The 20,854-nt window shown below is 38.5% G+C and overlaps 1 protein-coding gene across 1 annotated transcript in view; it reads right to left on the bottom strand.

The window, feature by feature from the left end:
• The window catches only part of LOC150095455 (glycine dehydrogenase (decarboxylating), mitochondrial), a 649,342-nt gene that overhangs the window by 85,393 nt on the left and 543,095 nt on the right, over positions 1-20,854 (bottom strand). The window contains exon 22 of the mRNA XM_090410555.1: positions 4,433-4,540. Coding sequence (XP_090266681.1) covers positions 4,433-4,540 — 108 coding nt within the window. The remainder of the gene's footprint in view (positions 1-4,432; positions 4,541-20,854) is intronic.

The raw sequence follows: 20,854 nt of genomic DNA, 5'->3' as shown, positions 1-20,854 counted from the left end.
GATGGTTATGATTGAGGAAATGACTGGCATGAGTATAGAGAATGGGTATGAAAGAGGAACAGGGAAACGGAACATCTCAGGATGGATGTGGGAACACTGTGTGAGAAAGGTAGATGCTCCAAGAAGATGTGAATGCATATGTAGACAGGAAAGGAATTGGATGACCTGGGATCAAGAGGAAACAGTTGGACTTGAAGGTTCTAAAATGAATAAGCAGAAAGGGAAATGGCTCCAGTTGAGCTTGGAGAAATCACATCGCATGAGTGGTATCAGTGGAACTAGCTATAGATCCAGGAATGAGCTGTTGTGTTTGTAAAATGCTAGAAGTGTAAGAAATTAATTGAGTCTGTTAATCCAAAAATTGTAGGAATAAGTGAGACACGGTTAGATGAGGACAACATCCTGACAGGAATAGAGATGGAAGGGTGTGATGTGTTTTGTGAGCATAGAGGGGGGTAAAAAGGGAGGGAAAGTACTATTGATGATAGAGAAAGAGTTATGTCCATACAAATTAGAGATGCAAGAGAGAAATAGTGCCAGTGGTTTTGAGGTAGTATGGTGTGAGATAGAGGTGAATAGAATAAAATACTTGGTTGGATGTTGTTATAGACCTGGTAATGTGGATGGTAGTGACAATGAAATGTATAATCAAATTAGCCAAACAAATAAGAAAACGGTGATCATTATGGGTGATTTTAATTATGGCAATATAGACTGTAATGATGAGATACCAACTGGAAGTAAAGAAAATGAGTAAGTTTCTGAAGGACAGCTACCTCAGACAGTATATAACAGAGGGCACACAAGGATTGATGGTCTTGGATTTGATCATCTCATCAGGGGATGTAATTATAAATGAGGTCACTCTCTCCAATCACCCACCAATTGGAGAGAGTGACCATGAGGTGATTACCTGGATGGTTGCCAGCAGTGTGAGAACCACTGTGAGAAAAGGGTATATGTGGAACTACAAGGGGGAGTGATTATGAAGAGCTCAGGAGACAGCTTGCAGGTGTAGCATGGAATGAGGAGTTAGCTGGAAAAGAGATCAATACAACTTAGGGGATTTTCAAGAACTATCTAGTAGAAGCAATGTCTAAATGTATTACAGGGGTCAGAAGTTAAATATGGTAGGTGCGAAATGGATGAATAGCAAGATTAAGCATGCAATACAGAGAAAAAGGGCATTGTGGAGGCAGCATAAGAGAAGTAGAAATAACCAATTTCATGAGGTCTACAAAGACCAGGCAAGGAGGGTGACTTGGTTCGTAAGAGTAACAAAAGTGAGATATGAACAGCAGTTAGCTAATGAGGCCAAAAAGAATCCTAAAAGGTTCTTTCGATATGTAACCAGCACAAAAAAGAATGATTATGGAAGTATGACACTGATTGGAGAAAATGGTATAAAGACAGCTGTTGCGGAAGATGTAGTGGAGATACTTAATGAGCAGTTCATATAGGTCTTTCAATCTCGTGAATGTGACTTCATGGAGAGATTGAGAGCAGTTAATGATGGGGAGGAGAGACTGACTGTAAGTGAGCAAGAGGTGTATGGGGAGTTGAGCAAACTAGATGTTAATAAGGTTGTGGGACTTGATAATATATCACCACATATTCTGAAGGAATGTGCCAATGGGTCAACACCTGCCTTGACATTTTTTTTAATATGAGTCTAGCACTAGATCAAGTTCCTAAAGAGTGGAAGGAAAGCAAGATTGTGCTACTTCATAAGGGAGGTGATAGAACTCAAGCATCAAATCATAGACCTATCTGTGTGTCAGGTGTTGTGGTTGAGTTGTTGGAGAAGCTTGTGAGAACTAGGATCCAGAATTGGGTTCACAAGAATGGTATTACCTTTGATGGACAGCATGGATTTGCTAAAGCGAGGGCATGTTTTAGTAATGTACTTATTACAATAGGGAGAGTAGGAGACCGATACCTTGGACAGAATAGAGGGATACACAGTAATATACTTATGAGGGTGGTCTGAAAGGGTCTCGACCTTAACTACAGATGGCAACACTATCGCCACGATTATTTTTTTTTCTAAGTTGGTACATTTGTCATAAGCATCCAAGTGAAATTGCAAGTCATTCTATCAAATAGTTTGTTTTATACTGCTGTCTGAAGCAAAAGTGTTGTCCTGTGAAATGTATAAAAATTTAGCATCATGTGGTTATAAAATTCTTTGTAAAAGAAGGTTTAACGCCAAAAGAAATTCATTCGAAGTTCTTAAAAGTTTATGGGAACTCTTCTCCTTCATTTTTGACAATTAAGAAATAGGCTGCCAAGTTTAAATGTGGCTGTACCAGCCTTGAAGATGATCCAGGTGAAGGATGTCCAAAAAGTTTAACAACACCAGAAATCATTGATCAAGTGTACAATATGCTATTGGATGACTAGCAAGTCAAAGTGCATGAAATTGCTGAGATTATAGGCATTTCAAAAGAATGTAGGATATATTTTGCATGAAGAATTGCAAATGAAAAAGCTTCGTGCAAGATGGGTGCCATGCTTGCTCACAGCAGATCAAAAACACACTCACATGAAAATCTCTAAACAGTGCTTGGAGCGTTTTAACAAGAATAAAACTGATTTTGTGCATCTATTTATTACTATGGATGGGCTCACCATTACACACCAGAATCCAAACAGCAGTGAAAACAGTGGACAGAAGCCAGTTGTTCAGCACCAAAGAAGACAAGGTCATGGCATTGGTATTTTGGGATGCTAAAGGCATTTTGTTTATTAATTATCTTGAAAAGGTAAAACAATAAGTGGTGAATATTATTCTGATCTTTTAACCAGACAAGAGGAAAAAATTCGTGAGAAAAGTCCCAGTAGAAGAAAAAAAATCATCTTTCATCAGGACAATGCACCTGCCCACAAAAGTGATTTAGCAATGAGAAAATTAAGGGATCTGCACTATGAATTGCTGGAACATCCACCCTATTCTCAAGATTTTGCTCCCTCTGACTTCTATCTTTTCCTTGCTGGTCAGCATTTTTCTTCGAATTAAGAGGTGATGCAGCTGTAGAGGGATATTTTGCAGATCTTGCTGAGAACCCCTACAGGGACCTGGACAATGGTGCTGGAGCATCACTGGAATAAATGTATTAGTCTTAAGGTAGATTATGTTGAAAAATAAAAATAATCTTGAAATTATAAATTAGTTTTTTCATTGTTAGGCTGAGATCTTTTCAGACCACCCTTGTAGATTACACACCCCTGCCTCAGGGGTCTGTTTTAGGGCGATTACTGTTTAACTTGTATATTAATGACACTGGTAAAAATTTGGATGGAGATATTCAGTTGTTTGCAGATGATGCAAAGTTGAGATGAACCATGAAGAGTAGAGAAGATGTTGTTCAAGATTTATTCAAGAAGACTTGAATAAATTGAGTGATTGGACACAGGAATGGGGATACGAGTTCAATGTTGCAAAATGTAGGGATTTGAAATTTGGGAAACAAAGATGGGATGCAGAATTTATGCTTGGTGAGGATATACTGTAGGAAATAAGAGATCTTGGGGTGATAGTGGATAAGGATCTGAAATTTAGGGGACACATTGCCAAAATTGTGAAGACAACACAAAGACTTCTGGGAATGATGCAGAGGACACTGACGTGTAAAAGTAGGGAGATTCTTGTTCAGTTGTATAAGGCTTTGATTAGGCCACACATGGACTACTGTGCCCAGATTTGGTCAATTGGTTTTCAGAAGGATGAAGAGATGTTGGAAAGAATCCAGAAGCTACTGACTAATGTGGTTTCTGATCTCTGGAATGTCGAATATCAGAAAGATTGAGAAGATGCAATTTACAGTCTGGTGGATAGGAGGAAGAGGGGAGATGTGATCGAGACCTACAAGTTAGTAAGAGGTTGTTATAGAATCAATGTTGAAGAGTTTTCTACAGGAAACAGTGGGAGATCAGGGGACAACCAGGGGTCATCCTTGGAAACTGTATAAAGAGGGTGTGAGCAGGGGAGTGAGAAGTAGGTTTTTTGCATGCAGAGTTGTGAATGATTGGAATGCCTTGCCTGAGAGTCTGGTGTCTGTAGAGAATTTGAGTGTGTTTAAAGCGCTGTATGATAAAAGCACCTCCTAGATGAGTCTGACTCCACCAGGTCTTGGGTAATAATAATAATATATTATGAGTAATTCCTACACCTCTGCATTTTTATAAATTCATAAATTACCAACAACAAGTCTCATATATTATTATACAGGAGACTTCGTATTGTCCAAAGACTTATTGCAGTATGTCCACACTAATACATACTCAACAATACTTATCTTCTGACTATTCTGGATAACCACTGACAAAAAAAAGCCAGTTGATCAGAATCCAGATAAAAGTACTTATTTTACATAAATAAAACCACTTAAGTAAAAAAATGACAAATAGCATCTGGCACACTGAAACTTACCAATCATAGCATCACAAAAATTATCTAGCTCTACCTTATCTTCAGATTCTGTTGGTTCAATCATTAATGATCCTGTAACAGGCCAAGACACTGTAGGGGCATGGAAACCTTGAAGAATGATAAAATTTATCGATCAGACCAATACAAGCATTTCAGATTGAGTTCTATGTTTAATTTTTTTTAAAAATATTAACAAATTTTCACTAACTGTTCAAAATTAATCTCTCAAAGTGTTCTTTGATAAATTTTTCAGAATTAACAAATATCGATCTACAAGTTTCCCTTGTGCTGAGCTGTACAGAAAGTAATCTTTATTTAAAAATATTTTTGTTACAAGAACAGAGGCTAAAATTCCCAGTTTTTTCATTTATGTATAAAATGAGGCGAGTTTACTAAACATTCTTTCCACTTTTTTCGCTATCTGTGCCAAAAGAGATCAAGTTATATTCATCAATTATCAGAATATGTCTGTTACAGATATACAGCAACTATGAAAACAACAAATACTAACAAGCAATGCATCGGTTTAATATAGTTAAAATATCATCAGGAGATGGGAAAAAATATACAAGTGTTGTGTGTGTGTGTAAGCAGACCTGATTGGCCAAGAGGTTAGCATATCCATTCTCCAGCCAAGAGGCTGCAGGTTTGAATCCCACCTAGGGCATCGATGTTTGCAATTGTCTTTCACCTTCATACAAACATGAATGCTCTCCTCTATGATGGACTGGGTCACCATGAGAAAAGTAGGCCCAACCCTTCCACAGTGGGAAAGTTACAAGCGAAAGACAGATATATGGTGTGTGTGTGGGGGGGGGGGGCAGATGGACAGAGATATGGCATAGGGAGAGTGGATGTTGACAGTGGCAGTAAATGTGTGTATGAAGATAGAGTATATTGCGATTTGTGTAGGGAAGTTGAGATGAATTCATATGTGTTAAGTGGTCATAAAGGTGATTGAGCAGGTATGATGAGGAAATCACAAACAGCAAGTGGCTTGGATAGGAGTGGTTATGGACATAAAAATGAATTACTGTGTTTCTTTACAAATGCCAGAACTATCAGAAATAAGGGAGATGAAATGGTTTCACTGATTGAGTTTATTCACCCCAGAAATCATTGGAATAAGTGAAACATGGCTGAATGAAGATGATATTCTCATGGGATGAGAATCTAACAGGATATAAATGGAAGGATACAGTATTTTTCACAAGGATAGAAAGGACAAGAAGGGAGGGAAATTGTTGCTGATGATAGCAAGATAATTATGTCCACGTAAGGTAGACATGACAGAGGTTATGAAGCAGTGTGGTGTAAAATGGAGATTGACAGGAAAGCATATTTAGTTGGATGTTGCTAAAGGCCAGGGAATGTTTAAGGTGGTGATGAAGAAACATAAACAACTTGAATTAGTGAACAAAAGGATAATTATCAATTTTAATTATAAAATAATTTTATAATTAACAAAATTATAAAATAATAATCAAATGTACTCTGGAAGTAGAAGATAACAATTGTCTTCCTTTTCTGGATGTTCTCATTCTATGTCAACCAAATGGTAGTGTAAGTTCTCAACACAGAAAATACCAACTCATACTGGTAAATACATTGATTCTAACTCACATCATCACTGTTGTCAGAAATATGGTGTAATCAGATTTTTAGTCGACAGAGCTCATAAAATATGTTCTACAGATTCTCTTCTAAAAAAAGACTGCTTATTATCAGAACTACCTTTATCTCTAATGGTTATATTGTAGAAACCATCAAAAAGATAATCAATAATTATGGCTGTCGGCTTAACCTGCATCCAGAAGAAAATTACCAGAACTCATATTCCATATGTTAAATAGCAAGACTACTTTGACAGATTAACTTACAAGTCTCTTTCTATCCAGTTCATAACCATTTCAAAGTTTAAGTCCAGTTCAAATTCTGAATTTAAAATGGGATAAATTAGATAACAAAGATGGACTGTACAATGTTAGTTATGATGATTGGCTGAGGGAATGTGGACTGCAGAGTTTGGTGAATAGAAGGAGAAGAGGTGATATGATTGAGACTTTTAAACTGTTGAGAGGTGGTTACAGGGTTGACACAGGGGAGTTCTTTCACTTGGTTGAACAACCGGAAGGAGCGATGCCATTCCTGGAAGTTATGAAAGGAAGCTGTGAGCAAGAGGGTGAGGAGTGGTTTCTTTACATGGAGAGTGGTTGAAACATGGAATGCATTACTTGATGGAGTGGTGAGAGCGAGAATGGTCAATGAGTTCAAGGAGTGGTATGAACTCCCACAATGAGTCTTGATTGACTTTGTATTTCCTAGGAAGGACCTCCTGCGATGAGTCTTTTGACTCCATGGAGGCCTGAATAATAATAATAATAATAATAAAATAATAAACTTAATACCTTCCTTATCTGACCTAAAGACAAATATCCTTCTCTTTCTTATTCTAGAGTTTACAGAATCCTCTACTCTTTTGGCTTATGTTATTATGGACAAACTGGTCGCTTTGCATAAATTCATCTTGAAGAACATCAGGAATACATTTCACTTAAAGAACCTCACAGATGTGGTTTAGCAACCATGAATTATCTACAAAACACAGGATTCAGTGGAACAAAACCAAAGTGTTACACAAAATTTACTTTCTTCTGGAAAGACTGTACAAGGAAAGCTGTGAAACATACATTCACAACCTAAACCTGAACAAAAACGACTGCCTAAAATTTTCTCAATTTTGGAAAGTTATACTTACTAGTACTCACCATTCATGTGTTCCTTAATTTGTGATTCGTTTTTTGTTTATATTTAAAAATAATTTATTAACTAAATTATTTTATTGTAATTTATTTTGGATATCTATTAATGCACATGGAACTATTCTCCATCTGCTGATAGTGCAGGTCTCTGTTTTCCTATAATTATATTGACAATGGCTATGAAACTTAGTCAAAAATTTTACAAATAAAGATATTTAAATTGAACATGAGTGATTCCAGTAATAACATGTTATTAATTCTTTCTCTTATATCTAAATTTTTTAAAAAAAAACAACAACAATTGGTTACATTTCATAATAGAATGACTAGTGTATTAGACAGAGGAGATGCTTATACCATCATTTATCTGGATTTTGCTAAAGCATTTGAGTATTCCCACGATAAACTACTGTTGAAATTGACCAGGATGGGAATGGATAGTCATTTGGTAGCTTGATTACAGGAATGGTTGATTGATAAGAGCCAGTGAGTTGTGTATGGAGGTGCACTATCCTGAAAAAGGAAAGTGATGAGGAGGGGGGAGGGGTACCACAGGGTCCTGTTCTGAGACCGCTGTTGTATAACATATATCAATGGAATATTTCACAGTATGAATAAACTGAATATTTCCTTTCATAGTATGAAAGGAGATATTCAGTAGTTTGCTTATTATACTAAATTAAGAAGAGCAATTTCAGGAATTTATGATATGTTGTTGTTACAAGAGAATTTGAATAGATTGGTGCTTTGGATTTAAGAATGGGGGATATCATTTCATTCTTGCTAAGGTAAATATATGCAGTTTGGCCAGAAAAGATGGATTGATATTTACTACATTGGAGAAACTTTCCTACAGGAGGCAAGGGATCTGGAGATCTTAGTGGATAGGGAACTGAAGTTCAGGGTACACATTATGATAGTGGTAAGGGTTACCCAGACAACTGCTGCTATAATGTGAAGAATGCCGACATGTACAGAAAAGGAGGTAATAGTTCCACTAGAGGTGGAAAGTTACAAGCGGGGTTCAACAGGGCTCAGTACTGGGACCTATACTGTTTAACCTTTATATCAATGACATTGTCTGTTGTTGAACTCTGAATGGTCTTGTGACTTCGTTTCAGCAGATCATTCAGATTTCAACAAGTACAACTTAGCATATTGAATTGTTCATAATTCAATATGCTAAGAAAATACTTGCATTTAGTAAAAATCAAATATTATTGTGTTTAAGGTGTGAAATTAAAGATAATAAAATGTAGCTTATAAAATTGTAAAGATGCATAACAGATTTGGAATTATATTATATTATTTAGAAGTTTTTTTATGAATTATAAATCAGGATTTAGTATTGTACAGTGTAACTAAAATTAACTTAAATATTCTACTGAGCTAAATGTAAGAGTGGGTCCAAAGGTTTGGTATGTGTAAGTGCCTGAGGCTGTGTGATACTCGGAGCAGGTGTGCATAACAACAATCACGCGATTTCCTGCTACAGAAAAAAGTGCTGACATCATTCGGAGTTCGAGACTAACATAGCGCCATACAAGGTGCTTCAGGAGAGGATAGGGGGAGCTATGTGATGTGTAATATAAGGGATTGCAAAAGGAGGAACAAGGCTTTTTTCCCGGGATTTCGTGGTCGTAAAGAGAAGGTCGAGGTAGCTGGTTCGAGGCAGAACGGTGGGCGAGGATGCGTAGCAGCGGGAAGTTTGAATCGAGCAGTACTCTTCCTGCATTAAGGAGCATTGCTGGCTATTAACGGAGGTGATGAATAGGTTAGACAAGGCCAAACTTTCCCTCAAGTTTTCAAAATGCCAGTTTTTTTCTCAGAGAGGTGGAATATTTGGACCACATGGTGAATGAGGGCGATGTGCATCCTACCCAGTAAAATATAACTGCAATATTGGATGCAAAGGTTCCTTCAACCACAAAGCAAGTTAGGAGGTACCTAGGTGGTGAATTTTTATAGGAGATTTATTCCTAAATGCTCAGGTCTAATGGATCCATTGATCAAGCTAACTAAAGAGGGAAAGAAGTTTGAGTGGGGGGAGGAACAGCAACATGCCCACCAACTCCTAAACTGTGCCTTGACTCAGTCACCAGTGCTGACTTACCCCAAGCTAGGTCAGATATTCTACCTGTCAGCAGACGCCTCTATGGACTATTGCTGCCATTGTAGAGCAAAAGGAAGGAGAGCAATACAGGCCCATTGCTTTCATCAACCACAGATTGTCCTCTGCAGAAATCAACTACTCAGTGATTGAGAAAGAGGTGCTGACCATAGTTTTCTCCTTGAGGAAGCTCAAGTATATGTTACTAGGCCAACAAATAATTTTGAGATCTGACCACAAGCCCCTGTCCTTCATATCATCCATGAAGGATAAGAACCAAAGGATCATCAGGTGGGCCTTGGAAATCCAAGAGTTTAATTTGGACATAAGATACATCCCCGGTTCTACTAATGTGGTGGCTGACTATCTCTCTAGGTCACTCAGTACCCCTCACCAGGATGGTATAGGTCCAGAGCGAGAGAGGGCTCTTTCACTGAATGTGGCAGTGACCGTGAGCAAGAAGGAAGGCACACCTCTCGAACAACAAACATGGGACAAGGTTCATATCATAGAGGAGCAGAAAAGGGATCCCACTTGGAGAAATTTATATGATTTGGTTAAGAGGGGGAGAGAGGTCACAGGATGAGAAGTCCTTCTTTCACACCTTACACCTTGATCTGGATGATCTCCTACTGTCCAAGCAAGATCCTGTAGGACGATGGAAGGATAAAATTGCAGCACCTGAGAAAATGGTTCCTTGGATCCTCTATACCTTTCACGACGCTAGTCTTGCAGGTTATCAAGGAATACACACGACCTTAAATAGAATACATAGTAGATATTTTTGGAAGGGTATGAGGAGAGACATTGAGGCATATGTGCTGTCCTGTCACATGTGCCAAAAGAAATCTGGTATACATGGAAAGCCCTCCCCCACCCTCCAGTCGACCCCAACATCTAGCTGCCCATTTCAAGCAGTGGCCATGAATATTGTGGGGCACCTCCCAGTCACAAAGAACGGAAACAAATACATTTTGGTGATTGTGGATATGTTCTCACGATATCCTGAAGTTGTAGCAATAAAGGATCAAACAGCCCAAACTGTGGCTTGCGAGTTTTTTAAGCTTATAATCTCGAGATATGGGACCCCACAGACTCTCCTTACTGATCAGGGTTCTAATTTCAAGGCTGAAGTGATGCTGCAGCTATGTAAATTGTTGAAGGTGAGGAAGCTATTCACCACACCTTACCACCCTCAAGGGAATGGCATGTGCGAATTGCTGAATAGGACTTTAACATGTTCGCTACCACGCTACTTCAGCATAGTCTGTTCCCGTACGCCGAGCAATTTCACTTCAAGGTCAGTACGGTAATCTTGTTGCTGGCGGTAAGCGTCATACGAGTATACTCATAGTTGGCTTGTGCAGAGCACATGCCATCTATGAGTATACATAGTTTTGCTGCTAGCTCCACAAGCCAAGCATTTTCACTTCTTCAAGGTCAGTACGGTAATCTCGTTGCCGGCGGCAAGCATCATACGAGTATACTCGTAGCAGGCTTGTGTGGCTCATATACAACTACGTATATGTGTGCAACTACGAGTATACAGCTATGAGTATACTCGTAGTTGGCAGCGAAAGTGTTAAAGCTTGCTCTTTCTAAGCTAGCCAATGAGCACGTCTCAAGTTGGGATGCCTTCCTAGAGCATGCTTTGCTCACGTGTCAAACCGCTCCTCATACAGCCATAAGGGAGGCCCCGGTGGTAATACTGTATGGGTTTGAGCCATCTTTTCCCGGCGATTTCAAGAACACCCTTGTAAACTCTGGGTTTCCCAACATCAATTTGTACTTGAAGGACCTTGTGAACAACAGCAAGATTGCATATGATATGGTGACCAGGGCGAGTGAATCGTGCTCCCAGCAAGCCAGGGATTATGCAAACAAAGTGAGAACATAAGGATCTGAACCCAGGCAACCTTGTCCTTATGGAGCAAGGCTCTGTGGGAAGAAAAGGGGGAAAATTTGGTAAGAGTGCCTTGGGGCCTTTTGTAGTTCAGGAGAAACTATCTCTGGTAACTTTCAGGGTCAAGGAAGTTTCAAATAAGGCAAGGACCTGGGTAGTTCAATCCGACAGACTGAAACTCTACAAGACACGATCGGAAAGATTAGTCTGTCAGGGTGACTCTGTGGAAAGTGTGTGGGAAAAGAAGGGGGGGTTTCTCAGAAGAACTGGAAGCCAGGTCAGAGACTCAGAAAAGGAAGGAAGAAAGAAAGAAGGATCAGAGAGGATGGGGGAAGTGTAATCGAAGATGAGACCCCTAACAGGTATTATAGACTGAGAAAATGCACTGAAAGGGAAGATTTGATAAAACAAAACTCACCCAAGATCACTAGGAAGGGCAATCACAGTGAAAATGAGGGGATAATGTTGACACAATCTAGATACAACCTCAGCCCCCAACACAACAGTAGGGTAGGTCATGGAGCAAGGGTTTACCCTTTGAGTGAGGGAACCTATGACACACAGAGAGCCGTAGCACACAAAGCCCAGTCTTGAGTGTGAATATGTCTCATGTATCAAGGAAAATGGAGGATAATGGCAGAGCTCATAAATGGAGAGAATCCAGGACATCAACTTTAAGCAATGACAAGGAACTAAGCAAGGCCAGATGCCTTCAATTCACCCAGTATTTCTTTAACAGACTAGACACTTCCACTAGATTGATGGAGGGAGAGTCCAGAAAGTAGTTGTGATCAACCAATTGAGAGAGGCAAGGAAAGTCAAAGGGAGACTAGTTACAAAGAAAAAAAAAAAATCTTTTCTTAGACAGAAAAATTTTTTTTATCAGAAGGGGGGGAACCTTTGTTGAACTCTGAATGGTCTTGTGACTTCGTTTCAGCAGATCATTCAGATTTCAACAAGTACAACTTAGCATATTGAATTGTTCATAGTAGAAAATACTTGCATTTAGTAAAAAACATAATGCTTGGCAAAGATGATTTATTAGTTCATTTTATGTTTCTACTCTCTTCACAAATGTCTGAATAAGTGACATAATTCTTCTTTTACAGAACTAATTTCTGCCCAATATTACAGCTCTGCCCACATACTATGTTCCAGTTACTTTACATAGCAAAATAATTTTTACCTACAAAAAGAAGGTATATCCATGGGCTTCCAACTATCCTTCCCAATTGCTAACTTTTAAATCGAAGCTTTTGAGCAATGTACTCCAGATTCCTTCACTTTAAAACCTCCAGTTTGGCTTAGATACATTGACAATGTTTCATTATCTGGCCACATGGCTGCCAAACTTTAAACACTTCCTCAGGTACCTAAACAAACAACATGAGTGCATGTTGATTTACTATTGAAATTTTTTACAATTTACAAAAATTTCTTACAAATTTTTAAAATTTGTAAAAAAATTTTTACAAATTTTTAAATGGAGGCTTTTAAACGATGTGCAACCAGCACATCTTCCCTCAGGCAGTCTATCCTTCACTGTCTACCACAAGCCTACACATACCAGCCAACATATACATTCTAACTCTTATTACCACCCTTCACAAAAATGTGGAGTCATTGACACCCTCCAAAACAGAGCTATAACAATTTGCTCTAATGAACAAGCTCTTAAACAAGAATTACAAATTACTAGCAATATATTTATAAACAATGGCTAAAGCAAAAATACCACCAATAAAGTTCTTCATAAAACTTCATGAAAAATGCAAATAATATCATTGTGTCAGTTGTCAGTGAGTTGCCAAGGTGTGACAATGATGAGTTGAGATGGAGAGCCAGAATCATGAATGGTATGCTAGCAGAGATTTGTGAGGAGAAGAGAAAGAGTACTGTTTGTGGATGTATGGCATGTGTTTGAAGGAAGAATGGAATTATACAGGCATGATATTGCATTTGAATGGCTACAGAGTGAGTGCACTGGAGAAAGTGTTGCTAGATGGAAGTGCACATTGATGCAAGCAAGAGATCAGAAGTAAGAAATTAAGTGAAAGATCAGGAAAGTGGTATTGAAGAGATAGAAGTGCTTGGCCCAGAGGAAATATGGAGTAGTGTGAAAGATGAAGAGACAACAGTAATGCAAGAGGAACAGGGAAACAGGACAAGCTTGTTGAACAGGGAGATAAAACATAGAGAGAGTCCATGCTGGAAGTAGTAGTGAAATGGAATAGATTGCGATGTGGGTGCAGAAGTTTATACTGAAAGGATATAGGTAGTAAGCGTTGATACAGGTGATTGGGCAAGAGCAGGTGTGGTGGGAAAATCTCAACCAACAAGTGGCTAGGGTAGGACTGGCTATAGACCTAAAAGTGAACTGCTGTGTATCAGAAATAAGGAAAATGCAATGGTTTCACTGATTGAGTTTATTCACCCTAAGATCAGTTGAATAAATGAAACATGGTTAAATGAAGATGATATCCTAACACAAATAGAAATGGAAGGATACAATATTTTTTGCAAGAATAGAAAGGACAAGAAGGAAGGAGGAGTGCTGATCAAAAGAGCAGGGGAATTATGTTCATATAAGATAGACATGAAAGAGAGAAATAGTGGCAATGATTACAAGGCAGTGTGGTGAAAAGTGGACATTAACAGGAAGGCATATTTAGCTGAATGTTGCTATAAGTCTGGGAATGTGGAGGGTGGTGATGCAGAAATGCATACACTTGGATTAGTGAACAGAGGTACACGGGGTTAGCCTAGTCGCTATGCACTTCGCAACCATATGCCTGGGTTTGATTCCCGTCGCCGACGTAAGGAGCTTAAGGATCTTCCTCAGCCATAGCCAAGTTAGCCAGTCTTGGGCATGGACAGCAGGGTTTTTCCACCAGTTTATCTGGGGGTTTTTCATCCTGCAAGCAGGCAAACCGGCCCCGTGAACACACTGATCTACAGCCATAAATACTTAACCTCCCATGAGGGGCTCAACTCGTCCCAATAGGAATGGGGGATAAAAGGGAGGAAACTCCATATGAATAAATAAATTGTGAACTGAGGAAAGGTAATTATTATGAGTGATTTCAATTATGGCAGTATAGACTGGAATGAAGAGATAACATTTGGGAATAAATGCTATCTTCTAACACTGGAATTTCAATACACTATTTCGAATCACTCATAATTATTTTGCACACTTTCATTTGTTTCCATTAAACGTCTAAGATCACTCTGCATGTTCCTAATTTCATTTTTAATTTTGCCAACTCTACCAACTCAAGAAAATGAATTTCTTGAATTGATAGCAGGGTATTTTCTCCTGAAAATCTATTTTTTTTTATCCCACATACATCTAAGAGTGGAGGCTTTGGAAGGAAGTGAGACAAATGATTTTGACAGTGTATGGTGTGAGGTAGAGGTAGGCAAGACAGGATATTTAGTGGAGTGTTGCTACAGACCCAGGAGCACAGAGGATGGGGACCAGGAGATGTTTAGACAGCTAAGTTTGGCAAGTGCAAGAAGAATGATTGTTATGGGAGATTTTAACTACAGTAGTATAAATTGGAGAGAGGAAGATGCATGTAGCAATAGGGGAATGGAATTTCTAGAATTCTTGAGGGACAAATGTCTTAGGCAACATGTAACAGAGGGAACAAGAGGTTCAAGAGTTTTGGATTTGGTTATAGCATCAGAAGAGTTGATAATAACTGAGTTGACATCTCTCCCACCAGTTGGAGAGAATGGCCATATGGTTTTGACTTGGAAAATGAATAGACATGCAGGAGTATCAAAGAGACGGGAACTTATGTGGAATTATAATGCAGGTGATTATAATAGTCTTAGACGTCAACTTCGGGAAGTTTCATGGAGGGAGGAATTGGAAGGTCGGGATATCATTAGTGCTTGGAAAAATGTGAAGGAATATTTGTTAGCATCAATAGTAAGCTGTCTTCCACAAGGGAATCAGAGGACACAATTTGGAGTAAAGTGATGACAAACAATATTAAACAGGAATTGCATGCGAAAAAGAGGCTATGGAAGAGATATAAGGAGACAGGTGCATGAAGAATATAAGACACAGGCCAGAAGAGTGACTAGTGTGGTAAGGAAAGCGAAACTGGATTATGAGAGGAGATTGGTCTTAAGATCCAAAGAAAATCCTAGGGAATTTTTTAGCTATGTGGCCAGTAAGAGGAGAAATGACTGTGGAAAAATGATATTGTGGGATAAAAATGGGAATTAGAGTGACTGATGCAGAGGACATAGTGGAATTGTTCAATGAACACTTTATTGAAGTATTTCATCCTAGAGGAGTCAGTTTTAATGCTAGAGAGACAGGGCAGGTTCAAGGTTTAGAGGTACAGGAGAAGAGTGTTTCAAATACTGAGTACTCTGGATTAGAGTAAAGCTGTGGGACTGGATGGTATTTCACCACGAATTTTGAGAGAATGTGCTAGGGAACTGACAGTGCCTTTGACCTGGCTTTTCAATGAAAGTCTGGCTGTGTGAAAGGTGCCCACGGAATTGAAGGAAGGTAAGATAGTGCCATTGCATAAGGGTGGTAACAGACTGGAAGTGTCTAATTATAGACCAGTCTGTGTGTCATCAGTAGTTGTTAAGATCTTGGAGAAAACAGTGAGGGACCGTATACAGAACTTGGCAGATGAGGGTAATGTTATCTGTGAGAGTCAACATGGATTTGTGAAAGGGCGCTCTTGTTTTAGCAATATGCTAGCCTTTTATAATAAAGTTACAAGAACATTAGATGAGGGAAAGGCATATACTGCAATTTTCTTAGACTTAGCAAAGGCATTTGACAGAGTGCCACATGATAAGCTGATATTTAAGTTGCAACACATGGGTCTGGATGTCAGATTGGTCAACTGGATTCAGGACTGGCTGTCTGATAGGGTATCAGAGAGTTGTGTATGGTGGAGCAGTTTCAAGGAGACAGAAGGTTACAAGTGGGGTCCCACAGGGCTCAGTACTAGGACCTATATTGTTTAACCTTTATATCAATAACATTGCCAGTGGACTGCAAGGGGATATTCAGTTGTTTGCGGATGATGCGAAGCTGGGAAGGGTTATTAGTAATAGTGCAGATGTGGTAGCCCTGCAAGAGGATTTGAATTAGCTAGATAGATGGGCAAATGAATGGGGGTGTCGGTTTAATGCAGCAAAATGTAAGGTCTTGAGGTTTGGGAAACATCGATGGGATGCTGCATATTCTATGGGAGGAGATATACTGGAGGAAGTTGGGGAGATGAGATCTGGGGTTGATGATTGATAGAAACCTGAAGTTTAGGGGACATATTGCAAAGGTGGTGAAGGTAACACAGAGGATTGCTGCTATTATGAGAAGGACACTGACCTGCAGAGATAAGAGGGTTATCATTCCGTTGTATAAGTCTCTGATCAGACCACACTTGGATTATTGTTCTCAGATTTGGTCCCCAGGATTTGAAGGGGATAAATTAACTGTGGAAAAGATACAAAGACAGATGACAAAGATGGTCTCAGGACTGTACAAGGATAGTTATGAGAATCGGCTGAGGGAATGTGGACTGCAGAGTTTGGCGGATAGAAGAAGGTGAGGTGATATGATTGAGACTTTTAAAGTGTTGAGAGGTGGTTACAGGGTTGACACTGGGGAGTTCTTTCACTTGGTTGAACAGCGGGAAGGAGTGATGACAAGAGGTCATCCCTGGAAGTTACGAAAGGAAACTGTGAGCAAGAGGGTGAGAAGTGGTTTCTTTGCATGGAGCGTGGTTGAGCCATGGAATGCATTGCCTGATAGAGTGGTGAGGGTGAGAACGGTTAATGAGTTAATGAGTGGTATGATAGACTTTGTGTTTCTTAGGGGGGAACCTCCCCTCGATGAGTCTTGACAGACTTTATGTTCTTAGGAAGGACCTCCCACGAATAGTCTTTTGACTCCATGGAGGCCTGAATAATAATAATATCATTCATTATCATCGCTTGTCTACTTAACTCATAATTGTCAAAATGAGACAGCGCACACACACACACACACTATCCTCCCATTGACACTTTTCTTCTTCACAATATCTAAATGTTCTTAAATCTTTTGCTACCCGATTTATACTGCCACTCAGGTCATTTATACCCACCATAACTATCATCTTTTCTGCATCATTCCCTCTCTTTATTGTTAAAGCCACTCTATTGTTCCACCAGCCAAGTACTCCTCAGCCATACTGCTCTCCATACCCTTAATCATAAAATCGACATATATTTTACCACTCATAACTTCATTTAAGTCCAAACAAACATCACTCATGGCCTCATTTTCTATGCTATTCAGCATGACTCTCCCAGTTTCATTACTCAATGCTCTTTTACTTACTCCCTTATTCTCATGACATCTCGTTTCTTCTAGACCTCTTGTGCTTTCATTCTGTTGGCTCCCAATCACTTCCATACTATTTATTACTTTAATCATACTTAATCCTGTTCTAGTTACTTCAGCTAAAGTAATCTCCATAGTCCTAATTTCTCTATTCAACACATTTAAGTCAGTTTTAATTTCCAGAACCTCCTTACTGAGCACTTCCAATTCCTCTTGCTTAAGATGAAGGTCACTTTTCCTTTTCATGAACTCCTGACGAAGTTCTTCCGCTACGGTTCCGACGTCTGCTTCCATTCCTAATTGATCCAGCCTATCCTGATACGTTTGCATAAGTCAAAGTTTTATTCCTCTCATTTAGCCAAACAGTCCACAGATCCTTCACATTCTTCAGCACATATATGTAGGAGTTTCTGCAACGCATCCATTGCAAAAAATCCAATGCAGAGCCAGACTTTCGTATAGAAGTCCTCCAAGCCGCTGATGTACGTCTCTTGTTGGATGCCATCTTTAGACGCTGAAGTAGTGAAACAGCATCGAAAACACAATATATACAACTGTTTCAAACAATAACACCACTAAAGGGCACTTGTATCCAACCGAAGCACAACTGCAGCACAATTTGAGACAAAAAGCCACACTATACTTTAATTTAAAAACACATTTTTTAGCATAACTCAACACAACCGCTACGTTCACTAGCGCCCACAAAGAGGCCTTCTTCACCAAAATTGTTAAATTTTGGTGAAGCAGGCCTCTCAGATCACACTCTTAATACCCTAAACCAAATTGATTTGAAAATTACTTGTTTATTACATCATACAAAACCCTGGTATAAACAGAAATTTAAAGAAGCCTGTGAAATTTTGATTAACCACCCCAATCTTAACAATAATAATGGCATAAAAATCCCAAGAATTTGGATGGCACACATTCAGCCCACTTAGTTTCCAGTAAACCCTGATTTTAGGACTTTAAGCAATGTTTAAGCTTTTATTGGCCACTATCCATACCATTTGGCTATAATTTATATGTATACTTATATAAGTAATATATTTTTTATTTATTTATTAATTATTAATTTTTTCCTTTTTGTAAACATGTTACTCTCCAGCTTAATTTAATTTTGTAACCTAATGGATAATAATAATAATAGGACTCTAGCTTTGATGTAGTAAGGTTTTTCCCCCCACCAGAGGTCACGCCAATAGTTGTAATGGTTGGTCAGTAACTTTAGCATGCCATGTAGATTGTAGTGTAGCTTGTTTCTTTGTACATGTGTATACTCCAGATGATGGCCTTCATGTGATGGTAGAAACTTCAAGTGCTTATTTTGGTTTATATTAAACTAAAGTTTTACTCTAACACGGTAGTTGTTTCCATAATTTGTATGATGTATTCTGACCACCGTGTAAGCATGAAGGAAAGGATCTTAGATTTAAGCATCTCATCAGAGGATGTCATTATAAATGACATAAACATCTCCTTCCAGTTGGTGAGAGTGACTATGAAGTGATTATCTGGGTGGTTGCAAAACATGTAGTTTTACACAAATGCTTTCCTCACAAGACTGGTGATTATAAAAAGCTCAGAAGGCAACTTTCATATGTAGCAGGGAATGAGGAGTTCGGTGGAAGGAACATCAACATTGCCTGGGTGCTGTTCAAGAACTGTTTCAGCTCTGGTTTAGTCTGACCTAAGTTCCTCATGATTACACTCTGATCAAGATGAAGCACCCTTATAAATTGATCACTGAATACCTGAATAATGTCTTCTGCAGCAGTTACCATTCTACTACTTTCATCTATGAACATCATCTTACCATGTTCATTCTTCTTTCTATTTTCCACATACCAAAAAAAACAACCTTTGTACGGTTTTACTTCTGATTTGCCAATTTTTCCCCCCTTTACTGAGTCACTCACCTGGCTTATTCTTGATACTCTTTATGTAATCTGGTACTTCCTCCATACTGCCTTCTTTTTCCAATTTTCATGTCCAAGCTCCAGATTCATTCATTTTAAACCTACCTCATTCACCCTTTTGGCCTTTGGAATTCATTCCCACGATGACGTTGTGATGTATTTTTTTGTCAGTTCCCATGCAGCATTTATTTCCTTACCGTTCAAATTCTCATTTCATGTTATAGCTCCAAGCTAGCTCCTAAGCTTGTTATAATCACCAGCCTTATAATTGCACATATATTCTTTCCTCACAAAAGTCTGCATATGGTTAGCAACAACCCAGGTGATCAATTTCACTGCATAAATTCTATTTTGTTCCTCTCGTGTCTCCTCTCCTCCTCCTCCCAATCTGCATTGCCTGGGTGCTTGCTGTTCAAGTTGAAATTCCTTCATAATAATTACCTGCCTCCCAGTGACAGCCGGTGAAAATTTTAAGTGGGATTGCTGCATATACAAAAGAAATTTTTCCTAATCAATAACGAATTTATTAATAAATAAATTTACATATTAAAATTTGCTTTATTAAAAATATTTCATCCTCACCACGAACAAACACCAATAATAAAAGTTTCGTATCAATAGCAATGACAAGCGCAAATGAATATCGGCGTTAGATCACAGTGCATTTGTTTCGTGTAATGATAATTGAAAAAATAATTCTTTTCATATTATCAACAGTGACACGCATCATAATTCAGCCTTGTATCTATAATAAATAAATAATTATATGTTATTTTAACAAAATAAATTTGACAAAAAAAATTGTTCACCACGCACACGCACCAATAATAAATGCTTCGTATCTCACAGAAATAACGTGCATAAGCATACGTCATTCCCACACTGCCGTTTGGGCAGTGTGGGAATGACGTAACGTGCAGTGACAAGCACAAACGAATACCGGCATTGCAGTGCATTTGCTTCATAATCTAAAGCATTAATAGAACAATTCCAATTATTAACTATTCAATAAATGTCAAAATATAATATTCTGTAACCTTTAGCATGTTGTATTGCATTTATATAATGTTGTAAGCATTGTTATTATCAATAAACACAAACAAAATTTAATATTTTCATATTTTCCTTGGGGGTGCTTATGTATGGGCCACCACAGCAGCCTCCAGTCATTGAGCTTATTTGTCAATGCATACTATCCCCATCATCTTTTCCATCCAACTGTATACAGCAATCCCTTGGTTAATGATTCTTATGTGTTCTTTAAAACAGGCATATCAATCAAAAATGCATTAATCAAACATAATAACCTATGGGAAAAGTATAATTCACTCCTCAAATTTCTTTTTTGACTCTTA

The sequence above is a fragment of the Typopeltis vanoorti genome, chromosome 20, assembly GCF_054136105.1.
Source record: "Typopeltis vanoorti isolate ZY-2024b chromosome 20, IOZ_Tvanoo_1.0, whole genome shotgun sequence".
Taxonomy (NCBI): domain Eukaryota; kingdom Metazoa; phylum Arthropoda; class Arachnida; order Uropygi; family Thelyphonidae; genus Typopeltis; species Typopeltis vanoorti.
This window is presented reverse-complemented; position numbering and strand designations above follow the sequence as displayed.